We start from the raw sequence: 16,683 nt of genomic DNA on the forward strand, positions 1-16,683 counted from the left end.
TCCCCTTTCAACAATTATACAAGACTGTGCTTAAACTGACACACAATATTTTGTTAGCGCAACGCAATCTGACTTTCAAAATTCCCTACAAAAGAATGGCCCTGACTAACATTAAACTATACCTTTCACAAATCACTTACCTCACAAAAATCTTCGCTGCTCAAGCTACTGCAATACAGCGAGCGCCACTACTGCCAGCTAAATAAAAGATTCAAACTATGGAAGGCACTAACTACTGATAGGGATAGTTAGCAAATGAAAGATATTAATAGAGAACAAACAATGTATTTACCTTGATATCATCATATATAAATATAGCAGTTCATGACAAATTTCAAAACTCCGCCATCTCTCTCGCCACATCCACCACTGCTGGCGGCTCACCTCCAACTGCGCAACGCTACGCGCTGTTCACAGCCAGCTGCCTAACACTACAATGGCGAGTATTACAACAATGCAAAGCAGCCACAGACTGCACACAGCACAGCCAGTGATTTTCATATAGAGGTGGCGTTACCAATAAAAAAACCTAAACAGCCTACTTACAAGATGTTTTGGAATTATCGTCTGTTGGGCAACAAAGAAACAAACTAGTGTTGCTTTGTCTTCTACAGAGGCATAATATGTAGCTCTGGCGACAGCTACAGCAGAGTTACTCTGGACGTTATTCAAATTCCACTCCAGCTACCAATTCGTATATTTGAGGATAATCAGTCCTGTATACGGCTACTGAAAACATGGGAACATCGTCGGTTGAGACACGTCAATGTTAAATATAATTTTGTGCGTCAACTTCACCACCGCAGGATCATCACGGCCGAGGATGTACGTTCGGAGGACCAGATTGCACAGATTTTTACTTAAGGCTTACCAGCTCCTAGATTCATTGCTTTGAGAAGCTTGTTGGGTTTATTTTAATTTGGTTTGGAAGAACTGTAATCTGATTATTGAGATTTATTACAGAAGATAACTGATATGAACTGTACGATTAAATGGAAATATATATAGATGGCTCCTTCAAGTAAATGGTGTGTATTTTAAATTTGAGAATTAATGATATTTAGCGATATATTGCGTAGTTGTTAATCAGAAGGGACTTCCGAAAGACTGGATACGAACCTGCACTTAATAATCCAAGAGCTCCATTGCTTCTTCGGAAGGTTAAACTTCATCAAAGCCAAATATCCGCTTGATCTGAGGTTTCCCGACAGATTATACAACGCTCCCAAAATTACGAGGCATTTTATTTGTGCAGATTAGCAGACTGCCGCAAAGCACGAGCCTGCAGAGAAGAAGAATCATCGCCTGATTTCATTCTAACAAGTAAAATTTCAGAATCATTTTGAGTGACTGAGCTATGACTGTATTTCCTATCATGAATGATTGATTGCTCGAACGAATTGAGATCTACATAATCACGTAGATAGAAGGAGAGTAAAAATTACAGTGGCGCCAGTGTGACAGGACTCTCTTGGATTGTTATATAATATATGTATTTTTTGTTTCATGAAAACCCACGAGAACGAGAGGTAACTAATCTGAAGAGAGATTCGGTGCCCATAGTAAAAGATTGCTGATGCCAAGAAACGATTTCAACTATTGGACAACACCGAGACTACAGAACAAGGCCAGAGAAATCTAATTTTTTTATCCTGTAGTAAAATAGTTTGAAATCAATTTAGAAAGAACTTTTTTCCAGATAGTAGTTAGATTGTAGAACTGTATATTGTGTGATTTTCGTATCTGGACATTGAACTTTATACCATCTGTGAAGTAATTTGAAAGTTAAGTGTGTCTACGACAGTAAATTTGAAATTGTATTTAGTGACTAGAACCTGATATTGACAGTTATTTAATGGTATTGACTAGAGTGGCATTTAAAACGTCATTGAATCAGCAACGAGAAATGCAACAGCCTTCAGCTGTTTGCACAGAAGCAGAGGCCACGGATAGCAATTCTGAGACTGTTGTGGCCAGCGGTAGCAATATAAATAATCCCGCTGGTTCAGAAAACATTCATACAACAGCTGATCAGACTGTTGTGGACACATTAGTTGTTATTATGCAACAGTTGTCTCTATTAGCCGAAGGCCAAGCGGAGGTGAAACGAGACTTATCCGTTATACAAAATGAATTCAAAAATCAACTAGCCGAAAATCAAACAGAATTACAAAATCAGTTAAGAGCAACCTTTACCGAATTAGATCAGAGATTAAATACCCAGACACAGGAAATAAAGGAACAGGCAGAAAGGACCGAACAGAATCTTATTGCTCGAATTGAGCAGGTCCGCCAACAATGCCAAGAAAACAATAGTAAATTAAAAGCGGAACTAACCGAATATGTATCCGTCAAAATTGACACGATACAAAAACAAGTAGAACTGTTTCCTCAAGTAATACAATCTCAAGAGGACATACAGTGTTCCGTAGCTATGATACCAGAAATTATAGAATCCCAAGATAATCTAAAGAAGCAATTTGACGAAGTGAAGGAAAAACAGGAGACAGTGGAAGATAGAATGAATGTACTTGCGGGAAAGTTTTCAGAAATGACATTAGAGCGGCAAAATTTTCCTTCGGAAACCATAGAAGAAACTGTGAAAGTAGCTTTACAGTCAATTTCAGAGAGTTCCGAGGACAATTTTTTTAACAAAGGGTTAAAGGAAGTTCGAGAACAACATGGCGAAGATTTCTCGCGTTGGAAAGAAAATATCGAAAGATCACTAAATCTCTCGCAGGAGGATTTAGAAACACCGAGAAGTAGGAAACAAAACTCTCAATCTGTGCGTGACATTCCGTCCACGTCAAGATCCGATGTAGACAGAACTGGAACGTCACAAGTAAGATTCGATATAACGGATAGCCACAGGGAAAAGTACGAACAGGATGATTTTTGGAATCGTAGTAGCGTTGAGGAGAAGATGATTAAACAGAGACAATTTCAAATCTTTAACCCTGACAAAAAGAATGTTCATCCTGTAGTCTTTATTCGAAGTTTCAGTGGTCTATTTCCACGATCTTGGACAGAATGGCAAAAGATTAGTTTTGTATCTGGATATATACAAGGAACAGGAGCATTGTGGGCATCCGAACAAACATCTTCTTGTAAATGTTACAAAGAATTTGAGCAGGCTTTTCTAGCAAAATATTGGTCTGCTGGAATACAAGAAAGACTTAGGCAGGAAGTATTATATCCTGAGCCTTTCTCGTTTTCTAGAGGATCTCTAAAGAGATATTTTGAGAAATACATTAATAAATCTTTGTATTGGGATGTACCGATTCCTTTGCCGGATATACTTAGAATACTCAAGTCCAGACTACCCACCAGTATAAGGAATCAGCTGTTATATATAAATGATAAGGATATAGACTCATTTATGACTACGCTTGATCATATTGATATAATTGAGGAGGACAATAAAAGGGCAAGAGAAATGTCATATCAAAGAGGAATAACAGAAGCGAATCGGAGCTGCAACTCGAATGGGAATGGCAGTAATGGTAGCAGTAACAATAATCATAACCAACTACACTCTCCGAGGAGACTTAGAAATGGACAAAATGCAAACAATAATTATTACTATAATGGAAACTTTAGTAATGGTGCAGCGAGGGGCTATTTTAGGAACAGTAGGAATTTTAATCGATATAACCCAATGTATGGCAACACAGGACAGTTCTACCAACACCAGCAGAACAACAACAATAATTACACGAATCAAGCAAGACAACATAGACAGAATTCACCACAACAACCGATAATCACTGAAGTAGCTGAAGAGATAAATACCAATCGGACCAATAATCAGTCAAACTAAACATGACCGCATCGTGCCCCGGAGGAGCGGTCAGGGGATCTGTTAGGGGCGAAACAGTAAAATTACAAATGTTAAGATATAATGATGGTGAGCTGTCGACTGAAGAGTTAACAAAGGATTTTATAACGTGTCATAATGACAGATCGAGTGTTCCGGTATCGGAAGTATGTGTTGAAATAGAGGAAGTTCCAACGAATGTGATATTGGACACCGCCGCTTCCGCCAATGTCATCTCAGGCGCTCTTTTTCGGAGAATTATTAGGAAGAAGAAGGTACCAATTTTGCCAGTACAGAACTGCAAAATCATCGGAGCTGTTGGTGCACGCTCTCCCAATGTCAAAATACAAACACAATTAGAGATGAAAATGGGAAATGTAGCAATAAAATGCACGTTCCTTGTAGTGGAGAAGTTATTAGTGGACTGTATTCTTGGTATTGGGAGTATGCAGGAGTACGATTGTCAGATAGATTTTTTGGAAGGAATAGTTAAATTTAGATTAAATGGAGAAGAGATAGCACTGGATTTAAATAGAAAGGAAACGGTGCATGAGGAATATTGTCGCGGTGCCATAATTCAATTAATTGACACTACAAACGGTCGTTGGAAGGAGCTTTCAAAGGATTTGATACAACAGGAGGACTTTAACCAAACAACAATGATAAAAGCTAGTGAATCAAATCAGCTTACCGGAGAACAAAGGCAGCAGCTTCATTATTTGTTAGAGGCATATGAAGAGATTTTTGATGAGAAACCAGGAATTATTACAGGGTATATTTGTCACCTACAAGTGAAGCCAATTCAGACTTTCTGTTACATGCAATATCCGATCCCCTGGCGTTTAAAACAATCTGTTCAAAGGGAGATAAATAGAATGTTAGAATGGAACTTGATTGAGCCATCAACTAGTCCATATTGTTCTCCGCTCTAAGTCGTTCCAAAACCTGGAGGCAATGTAAGAAAAGTATGAAGACCAGAATTTAAAATGGGAGGAAAAGATTCGACTCGCACTTGTCAATTTAACTAAAAAGGCAATACAACGGAAATTGACATATGATAAACGGATTCACCGGATTCAGACGTTTCATCTTGGAAAAAAGGTTTTGTTGAGGCGACACATCCATTCCTCGAAACTGATGAAGAACATAAAGAAATGGAATCTTATTTATACCGGACCATATGTTATTGTAAATATACCAAATCCTGGATCATACTTGTTGGCATATCCCGAATCGAAAAGGATAAAGGGATTATTCCCGCATAATGATATTAAGAAATTTAGTGAAGGATCGTAGATCTGTGATACCAAATATGGAGTAGAATTTAGTGTGGAATTTGACTATGAGTCGAATGTGTATATAAATATCAAGAAGTTTATGTTGTCTAGAGGTTAAGAGACAGTGAGACTACTCCTGTGCTAGGTTAAGAGACAGTGAGATTACTCCTGTGATAGGTTAAGAGACAGTGAGATAACTCCTGTGATAGGTTAAGAGACAGTGAGATTACTCCTGTGATAGGTTAAGAGACAGTGAGATTACTCCTGTGATAGTTTAGCACAAAATTTTTAAGATAGGTAGAAGAATTTGTTAATTACTAGTGTTTGTAAGTGTGGACTATGAGCAGAAGCCATAGTGATATACAATGAAAGTGCATCTACATTTCATCAAGAGACGGCACTTATGTGAGAATTGCGTGTGAAACTTGAACAGTGCGGGATATGTAGGTAAATACGCTGTGTGTATGATGTGCGCTGTTCGCGCAAGAAAACAAATGAACCGTGAAATGAAGCAACAGTCGATAATGTCACTGTTGCAAACAATTGAAGAAACTCTCTGGTTGCGCGAGAGAAAATTATTATAATTTTTAGATTTTTTCATTATGCCTCCTCTACCAGGAGAATTAATTTAAGAATTTTAACTAACATTTTTAGAATAGCAGTTTGTGTGTTTCATGTTATGGACATAATTGTTGAAATATATTTCCATAAATGTTCATGAGAGGATGAAGAAGATTCTACGAGTGGATGATTTGTTAAATGAACATACGTCATCATTAATGATATTTATTTGCAAGTGGATCTATAAATCAATTAATTATAAGAATAATGAAAATTTTTCAAATTATACCTTTTGTGGAGTCAGTGTCATATACCTATGTTTAAAATTTTTCATCAGGTGTAAACTTAAACTTTATCCATAATTTCGTAATTGAAAGCAAACCTCGGACAGATTCAATGCTCTACTTCCACCTGCACTGTAACAAAATGAAGATAAGATTAAAATTTTTTTTGAGAGGAATACATTCGATATGAGCTACAACAAAATTTAATTGCCCACAGTCTATTTGGCAATGTTTTGGACAATCAGCAGTTGTAATGCAAAACAACTTTGGTATTGAGGACTACAAAAAAAATTCGCAATGGTCAGGACTGATGGATGTTCCAGTCTAGTACAGATGGAAGAATATAAGAATCCACTCCGATTTTGAGTTCAACGATGAAATATGGACTTCGTTGCCTTAATCCACTCTCTTCCAGGGATTTATTCAGTCAGAACCTTTTCTTATTCCACTTTAAACCTGTTTCATGTTCACGTCCATGACCATCTGTTCCTGAGATCATCTTCCTGTTTCTACGACACATTACCAGCTTCTATCCTGTACCATAAGCCATCGCCTGTCCTCCGTGCCGCCTCCACCAAACGCTGTACGTCGCCTACCCGGTGTCCGTATCCAGTGTTCCTGTTCCATCTACTTCACAACGAGATCGCCGGCTACATCGTCGAAAGAAGAATTTTGAAATTTTTTTTTTTGAGCGATATTGTAAAATTTTTTCTGGCTATGAGGCACTTTTCCTTCGATCTAATCTATGGAGCTTCTATATATTTCAAAATTACTGGATTTAGGCTTTCCTATCTTCTTTAATACCTGAGCTGGGGTCTATTCTTCCGGGTTTTCCAGGGTTTCCCTGTGAAGGCCAGTTCCCAAATGGGTAGACCTTTTTCGTAATTACACCAATCTACATCTTCCCTGGTTATGTACTCGGGATGCGGGTATACCCCGGTACATGTAAAAGCTACAGCTTAGGTATTCTCGTAAATTATTGTCTTAACATGTTACCCATACTCTCTATAGTAAAATTCTACTAATTCAAAATATTCCTCTTTTGAATAAACAACCCAACAAATTTTTTCTGTTAGCTCGCAAAGTGTATTATCATTAACTTTGCTCGCTGCGAGGGGCAATTGTAATATCTCTTCATATTCGATGAATTATTCAGATACAATTCTACCCTTGAATGACGTTTACTAATTTTCTATCTTCATACTCGCAGAATCCATGCGAAAAGTAGCTCATACAATAGCTATGCCATGAGCGCATAAGTATTCTTTGTAGTACTCTCTCTGGTGGTTGTTAGAAAAAAAGAAAGGGAGTTTCGGAGATTGTCTTCGTGCCGATTAGCCTGTGCTTGGTTTGGAAGCACTGTAATCTGATTATTGAGATTTATTACAGAAGATAACTGATATGAACTGTACGATTAAATGGAAATATATATAGATGGCTCCTTCAAGTAAATGGTGTGTATTTTAAATTTGAGAATTAATGATATTTATCGATATATTGCGTAGTTGTTAATCAGAAGGGACTTCCGAAAGACTGGATACGAACCTGCACTTAATAATCCAAGAGCTCCATTGCTTCTTCGGAAGGTTAAACTTCATCAAAGCCAAATATCCGCTTGATCTGAGGTTTCCCGACTGATTATACAACGCTCCCAAAATTACGAGGCATTTTATTTGTGCAGATTAGCAGACTGCCGCAAAGCACGAGCCTGCAGAGAAGAAGAATCATCGCCTGATTTCATTCTAACAAGTAAAATTTCAGAATCATTTTGAGTGACTGAGCTATGACTGTATTTCCTATCATGAATGATTGATTGCTCGAACGAATTGAGATCTACATAATCACGTAGATAGAAGGAGAGGAAAAATTACACCATCAAAGAGTAACGCAGGCGTTTTCTGTTCGGTTGCTCTGCTACGCCTTTCAGTTTAATAAAAATCATCTAATAGTTTTTAACTTTTCATGTCTTGTTTTATCGTAAGAAACTAAAGTACATCAGTAAATAACTGTTAGTTTGCTCAAATTCCGCTGGCAATATCTAGTGCCACGTACAGTACCATGGTCGAAATTGCATTAATGAATGTATGTTTATTGTTCAATTATGTTTGTGCATTATTTCCTCCCAATGAGTATTTTTGTGCGTTTCCAATGTTCCCGATTATGTTATCATGTCAAGCCTTCTTTAAAATTACAGTAACGTGTATTTGGAGATGGGGCGCAATCATACATCCTGCCCTGGCCACAGTGCTGGCTGGTTCTCAGTGGCCTTGAGCATGCCTAACGTGATCAAGATACACTTCTGGAAATGGAAAAAGAACACATTGACACCGGTGTGTCAGACCCACCATACTTGCTCCGGACACTGCGAGAGGGCTGTACAAGCAATGATCACACGCACGGCACAGCGGACACACCAGGAACCGCGGTGTTGGCCGTCGAATGGCGCTAGCTGCGCAGCATTTGTGCACCGCCGCCGTCAGTGTCAGCCAGTTTGCCGTGGCATACGGAGCTCCATCGCAGTCTTTAACACTGGTAGCATGCCGCGACAGCGTGGACGTGAACCGTATGTGCAGTTGACGGACTTTGAGCGAGGGCGTATAGTGGGCATGCGGGAGGCCGGGTGGACGTACCGCCGAATTGCTCAACACGTGGGGCGTGAGGTCTCCACAGTACATCGATGTTGTCGCCAGTGGTCGGCGGAAGGTGCACGTGCCCGTCGACCTGGGACCGGACCGCAGCGACGCACGGATGCACGCCAAGACCGTAGGATCCTACGCAGTGCCGTAGGGGACCGCACCGCCACTTCCCAGCAAATTAGGGACACTGTTGCTCCTGGGGTATCGGCGAGGACCATTCGCAAGCGTCTCCATGAAGCTGGGCTACGGTCCCGCACACCGTTAGGCCGTCTTCCGCTCACGCCCCAACATCGTGCAGCCCGCCTCCAGTGGTGTCGCGACAGGCGTGAATGGAGGGACGAATGGAGACGTATCGTCTTCAGCGATGAGAGTCGCATCTGCCTTGGTGCCGATGATGGTCGTATGCGTGTTTGGCGCCGTGCAGGTGAGCGCCACAATCAGGACTGCATACGACCGAGGCACACAGGGCCAACACCCGGCATCATGGTGTGGGGAGCGATCTCCTACACTGGCCGTACACCACTGGTGATCGTCGAGGGGACACTGAATAGTGCACAGTACATCCAAACCGTCATCGAACCCATCGTTCTACCATTCCTAGACCGGCAAGGGAACTTGCTGTTCCAACAGGACAATGCACGTCCGCATGTATCCCGTGCCACCCAACGTGCTCTAGAAGGTGTAAGTCAACTACCCTGGCCAGCAAGATCTCCGGATCTGTCCCCCATTGAGCATGTTTGGGACTGGATGAAGCGTCGTCTCACGCGGTCTGCACGTCCAGCGCGAACGCTGGTCCAACTGAGGCGCCAGGTGGAAATGGCATGGCAAGCCGTTCCACAGGACCTAATCCAGCATCTCTACGATCGTCTCCATGGGAGAATAGCAGCCTGCATTGCTGCGAAAGGTGGATATACACTGTACTAGTGCCGACATTGTGCATGCTCTGTTGCCTGTGTCTATGTGCCTGTGGTTCTGTCAGTGTCATCATGTGATGTATCTGACCCCAGGAATGTGTCAATAAAGTTTCCCCTTCCTGGGATAATGAATTCACGGTGTTCTTATTTCAATTTCCAGGAGTGTAGATTGGTCAGTGACGCCAAACGTTGAGTGACTCTGCTCTGTTAGAAACAACTGACGTGGGCACTATCTACCGAAAAATTGTTTCCGTACAACAAAAATGAGGATGCAAGCAATCTCCAAATGTACAAGTTGTTGTAATGAAATGTTGAGGCACTAGATACATGAGTAACAGTATTCTAATCGGATTTTTCGTGAGTGAGGCCTGGAAACATATATGTACAACAATATATAAGTAAGGCAAAGCGGAGAGGGATTACGATAGTAAACATTTTCAAGCAATCAGTAGGAAAATGACTTGAAAAGCTACCAGCGTAACTGTTACGGTGTAGAGCACAGGAAATAACAGTAATATGCATTGGCTTACCTGTAATACGGTGTGGCGATCTTGAGATGAAGCCTCGTTGTGCACTCGGAATGTTATTCCATTGCAGCTGAAAAGTGCACACACAGAATTGCACGTGCGTTTCAAGCACACCGGGCGCTAGTACTATGTAGCAACAAGGTGGCGTGAGTAAAGAACAGTGTTGCCAACAAGACTCAACCGAATGTCGCTGTCCTGTAATTATTTTATGAACTTCTCTGTAAAATCAGTGCATCGTTTTGTTATTAATTTGATACTGTCTTCCGATAAGTTAAACTTGCTAGCACGGGTTTCAAAAGCATTGCCGAGTGTAGTAAAGGGATTAAGATGACTTTCTTGAAAAGACGTTCATGCTAATACCAGGCTCGTAAATTACTCTTCTATAAACTGATCGCAAAAGAAAAGTAAGCGTGACGAGCAATTTCATGGCTGTTTGGACTTCACATAACACACTTTGTACACAAGCAAAGCAAATTGTTCGGATCTTGGAGCACAGAATGGAACATTTCCGCTGCGTAACAATTTTCTCTAGTTTTACATATAGAGAAATGCAATTTCAGTTCATCGCATTGTAAAATACTATCGACTGCTGGTTGTATGGAATTCCATCGCATAGTACGTACATTACATATTTTCAATGGTGCTGTGGTGCAATTTATTATTTCGAATATTTACTGTATACTCCTAGAGTCACATTTTAAACTGGTTCTTGAAAATTTGTCAGTAGACATTCTCGGGATGGTTCACATCTATATGCACCAGTCTACCGCTTCAGTTTCTTTAGTATTTATGTGACACTTTCCTATCTATCAAGCAAACTTGTGACCATTCGTGCTGCCCTTCTCTGTAAACGTTCAACACACCTGTTAGTCCTATTTGGTACGGGTCCCACACACTTGAGCAAAATTCTAGAACCATTCGCACATGTGATTTGTAGGCCATCTCCTTTGTAGACTGACTGCACTTCCCCAGTATTCTACCAGAAGTCAGTCATGTGCTTTACCCACGACCGAGCCTATATGGTCATTGCATGTCATATCCCTACAAGGGCCCGATTCCATCTGACTGAATATTATGCAGCTTCTTTCAGACGCCCTTCCTTATAGATAATTGTATAATCTGCAAAAAAGTCTGAGGTTACTATTAATATTGTCTCCAAGGTCATTAATATACAACATGAACAGCAATGGTCCCAAAATACTTTCCTGGGGCACACCCGACGTTACTTTTACATCCGACGATGACTCTCCATTCACGTTAACATGCTCCGTCCTCCCTGCCAAAAAGTCCTCGATCCAATCACAATTTTCACTTGATATCCCACATGACCATACTTTAGACAACAAGCGTTGGCGTGGTACTGAGTCAAATGCTTTTCGGAAATCAAGAAATACTGCATCTATCTGCCTGCCTTGACCCAAAGCTTTCGTTACGTCACTTGAGAATAGTACGAGTTGTGATTCAGATGATCGATGTTTTCGGGATCCGTATTGGTTGACATGGAGGAGGTCATTCTGTTCAAGATATCTCGTGTGTTTGAGCTCAGAATACGTTCTAAGAATCTACAACAAATCGATGTCAAAGATATTAGACGGTATATTTGTGGATCACTTCTACTACCATCCTGTATACAGGTGTGACTTGGGATATTACCAGAATTTGTTCGAAGGATCTACGATATATTGTGGTTAGAAGAGGGGCTAACTCAGCCACAAATTCAGTATAGAATCTGATAAGGATTCTATCGGACCCTGGAGCTTTGTTCGATTTTAACGAATTCTGCTGTTTCTCAATGCCACTGACACAAATACTTATTTTACTTATCTTTTCAATGCTACCAGGGTTAAATTTGGGTAATTCTCCTGGATTTTGCTGTGTAAGGCAACATTTGAAAACGGAGTTAAGCATCTCAGTTTTTTACTTGTTACCCTCAGTTTCAGTTCCCGTTTCATTCGCTAAGGACTGGACACTAACTTTGGAGACACTAACAGACTTTACGTGTGACCAGAAATTTTTTTTGCGTTTTGCGAAAGATCATTTGACAATATTCTGCTACGGTAGTCATTGAAGGCTTCACACATTGCTCTCTGACCAGCCATTTTCAAGCTGTTCATTTTCAAGCCACAGTTGCATCCCCTCTGGTCCTTCATATCTGTTCTCTTCTTTTGAGAAGTTCAGTCTGAGAGTAGCAGAGGAATTTGACCTTGCTTCAGACACTGTTTCTGGAGGAGGACACTTAATAACTATCCTGTCATTTCATGTGAAATTTGTGTTTTCCAAAAAGTTTCATTCTTCTGAGAGTGAATACGATTACTTGTAAACAAAATTAATACAGAATGGAACTTGCACAGCCAGCTATTTTAAGCAATGTTTTTATACTTCTTAACAAATTTATCAGAAAATTGCAGGAGATGCCCACGAACTATCAAGACGTCCTTTTCTTGTTGTGTCTGTATTATGACTCAGTAGTTGCTCTACATATATAAAGTTCCTGTCCTGTTGCAACAATACAGCAAGTCTGTCACGTACAAAGACTGAGAGATACTCAAATGTGAAACATGGGGAACGGACAAACACGCACACGCACACACACACACACACACACACACACACACACAGAAATCACGACAGCAGCAGCAGACACATAAAGGAACATGCCACAGAGGCTGTCGTGAAAACAGGCACTCAACACTGAGGCATACACACACACACACACACACACACATACACCCTACCACACAAAAACTACAGGTACAGAAATGTTCCATGGAAAATAATGTGAAAGAAAGTAGTGTAATTACTACAGGTAGTGGATTTATGTAGCTTTCAAAATCATTTGTGTATCCTGTTGAACTATGAACTGTTTTAAGTGGTAATTTTTATCGTATATATGTGAGGCCCCTTTGTATCTGTTTGAACTATTATTTCATAGTCAGTATCCAAATTCATCCACAAAAACTGACAGTGTGAAGAAAGTTAAAACATTGCCACTTATATGCTGCATAATAGCAGAAACACATGCACACAGTTATTTTTAAAGAATTTAATTGTGTACTTATGAAGGAAGGATAGGGCACTTACATGCACCTGAAATTCGGACCCAGGAATTAAAGACTGTGTACACAAAGGACTGATGATAAACACTTGTAACATTTTACAAGTGTTCACAGATTTTTAATATTTGTATCCAGTGGTAGACTAAAACCTTGGGAAAAAGAAACTTCCTGTCTTTCCGTATAATTCATCTAAACATGCATTTTTCCATTTTGTGAAACGCTATCGATAATTTTAAAGAAAAATTGCTGGCCTATTTGTTCATTGTAAGATCAGAAGAATGTTTAGTTCAGTGTGTAGCTGAATTATTAACACAGGTTTTGAACATCAAGCTGCTACAGAGCTTGATGCACTGGAGATGTACAGATATGGTAGGTACTCTAAACTTAGTTTTCGTTTACTGGGTAGGCCTATATGAAATTTCTTGGTTTTTCGGCAGACAGCTTACTCGAACTTGTGCAGCACAAAACAGAACTAACTACTACAGACAGACCGATTTATATCACTTGTGACAAAAAAAGGGACTGTAGTATCAAGTGAAAGTAAGGAAGCTAACGTTTTCGAAGAGGCATCTGCATGACATTCGGTTACAATCATGATAAACTTTGCTCTTCATCATTAAAATCAACCTTTTCAAGAACATAAACAAAACACAAACTTACCCTTGAACTTGAATAAGGAGTAAAGTTCTTCCATTGAATCTTGATAACCATTTCATCCTCGTTGTTTCATTCTCCAGAAATGTAAAGACATAAATTATTTGGGCTCTTTCGTAATTTCTTCTATATAGCGGCACAGAATGTCGAAATCGTATTTCGGCCGTAAAAAGATCATCATATGTTGTACGAGAACACACAAATCGCCCGATTTAGTGCACACAGAATAAAGAAAAACTTTTCACGTTCAATCAAGTAATAATTACACTCAAGAACGAGCTCATTTACGATAGAAAGCGTGCAGTGCGAATGTTCCTCTGTTGCCTACGTACGACGCAACGTTGTGACGTCATGCACTACGTTCACAGGCTTTCTTTTATCTAGGAGGTGGAAGTATGAAACCAGTCTTCAGACTGTGGACCACCACAGCAACCAGCAACGGTGTATTCGCGGGAATGTGTCCATCACGGAGCGTGATTTCCCTAAATCGCTACAGGTAAATGCCGGGATGGTCCCTTTCAAAGGGCACGGCCGACTTCCTTCCCCGTCCTTCCCTAATCCGATGAGACCGATGACCTCGCTGTCCGGTCTCCTTCCCCAAAACAACCAACCAACCTTCACGGAGCGCCACTATTTACACTGTAATTTATCTGTTCTCAATTTCTTTCCCAATACCTTTACCTCGCCACAGTAAACAAAACCCACTACCAATTGTAACTTAAGATGAGTGATGAGCACTCCATCTGATGTTAGTTTATAAAACGCAGTTTCTTTTCTTTCTTCCAGCGTTTATAACGAATTGATTGGATCTTTCACTGACAGATTCGGAAATATTTCCCATGGCTTTCGTGAGTTTCGGATTTTCCCGTGTTTTTTTGGATTGATTGTTGACAAAATTCACGATATCATTGTACTTACCTTTTTGATTTTGTTTAGTGACAATATCCTTATTATACGACAATGCTTGATTCATTGCATGAATGACACCTCAGTTTAATTTGGCGCTTGTATTTGATATTGTTTTCCGAAATCATGGAGTAAAGTTTAATTTTACACTTGCACAACTGTTCAGTTGTTTCTGTATTATTTTTTATGGTTGCCATAAAATAAATAATTAATTATATCACACTGCTATCGCTTAATACTAACATAATAAGATATACAGGAAGAACGAAAATATATAATCTCTCTTTTTTTTAATCTTATTTGTGTAAGTAATTCTTTTAAGAACAAGCTAAATAAATACTTTCTTACTTACATAACTGTGCTAACAGCTTTGTTTGATAGCATACGCGGGGAAACCAAATTCGCACACACTTCACAGTATGGTTCCTTGCACGCTAGCAATACAAAAATATCTGTGACAATTTTGGGTCCTCGGCATATTTTGATAAAAACTGGTGGTCAAAGTGTGGCATTTTGGAAGATTTGCTGCTTTCTTCACCACGCATTTTCATCTTCTGCCCATTCCATTCCACTATCAACATCGCCTTCCCCTTCTCCAGTTGTAATCGATCTCCCAAAGTAAAAAATCACAGGCCGTTTTTTGGTCCACATCTTTTTTCTTATCGTTCACTACTGAATTATTAATTCTCCTAGGATGGACCCCTTCGATAGTCAAGTGTCACATAACCATATATTTAAGTGTATTTTTTAGCACCACTTTGTCTACCACATCTGAACCTGGAGTATACCATACGAAATGAAAGTACCTGCTATACATGAATCTACAGTGTTACCATGTTGCCATTCTTTGCCTTCTATATCTCACCGGTAATTATCACAGAATGAAACTTTGCTACGAACATTTGTATTTCTAGTATGCAAGGAATCGTGATGTCAGGTGTCCAGTTTTCCTTCATCTCCTCTGTGTGTTCTTTCCACATGCATCTAATCCGCAGGACAGGGAGTCATTGTAAAGGATTTAATGATGAGTGATTTTACGCAATCTTCTGATTATGTGACATTAAATAGAGCCGTAACCTACAGGACGCAGCCAGTATATATCGCTTTGACGAACACTGCATATTCATCGATTTGACGCCACTGCCAAGCAGTCGACAAGGACCAGATGGTGGTAGTCACGTGGCACCGAGTTGGCTGTTGCCTGGCATGTCGGTCTGCGCCTGTTGTCCTGTCCTGTTACGAGTTACCGACGTATCTGCTGGAAGCTGGTGATCTCGTGGAGAGCGCTGGCTGCACGTTTTGCGACCTGGAACAGGGTGCAACACGCAGAAATCACACATACATGCCGAAAGGACTCTCAACTAATTACAGTTGACTGATTAATGGTGCATTACACGCAGGCAGTAAACTCGGGTTAAAATCAGATCAGGAGATCACGCCTGACGTTGTGTCTATGACATACACAGAATTACCACGAGCGCTACCTACGAGTAGAGCGCCACACTTGAAGCGATTGCAGCATTTCAGTTAGATTAGATTACATTAGATTAGATTAGTACTTTTTCCATAGATCATGAATACGACACTACGTAATGATGTGGAACATGTTAATAAAACGTGTCAATACAAGATATTACATTACACAAAATATTACATGAAACTGAATATATTTTTTTGGGGTGGGGGGGGGGGGGGTGGGGAAATTACCGACTTACTATATCCAAAAATTCATTTAATGAGTAGAAGGAATTGCCATTAAGAAATTCTTTTAATTTCCTTTTAAATGTTATATGGCTATATGTCAGACTTTGATGCTATTAGGTAAGTGACCAAAGACTCTTGTGGTAGCATAATTTACTCCCTTCTGAGCCAAATTTAGATTTAGCCTTGAGTATTCAACATCATCCTTTCTCCTAGTGTTGTAGCCATGTACGGTGCTATTACTTTTGAATTCGTTCGGATTGTTAGTAACAAATTTCATAAGTGAATATATATATATTGTGAGGCTACAGTGAAGATCTCTAGCTCTTTAAATAAGTATCTACAGGATG

At 40.0% G+C, this 16,683-nt stretch overlaps 1 protein-coding gene across 2 annotated transcripts in view; it reads right to left on the reverse strand.

Annotated features, from left to right (window-relative positions):
- Window positions 1–14,771: 14,771 nt before the first annotated feature.
- LOC124615748 overlaps window positions 14,772–16,683 on the reverse strand; it is a 107,906-nt gene continuing 105,994 nt past the window's right edge. The window contains exon 4 of one of the 2 annotated variants that reach the window (XM_047143834.1): window positions 14,772–15,938. In XM_047143834.1, the coding sequence (XP_046999790.1) occupies window positions 15,808–15,938 (131 nt within the window). In that variant the 3' untranslated portion in view covers window positions 14,772–15,807. The remainder of the gene's footprint in view (window positions 15,939–16,683) is intronic. The other variant, XM_047143833.1, reaches the window with a different exon arrangement.

This window comes from Schistocerca americana, chromosome 5 (genome assembly GCF_021461395.2).
Source record: "Schistocerca americana isolate TAMUIC-IGC-003095 chromosome 5, iqSchAmer2.1, whole genome shotgun sequence".
NCBI lineage: Eukaryota > Metazoa > Arthropoda > Insecta > Orthoptera > Acrididae > Schistocerca > Schistocerca americana.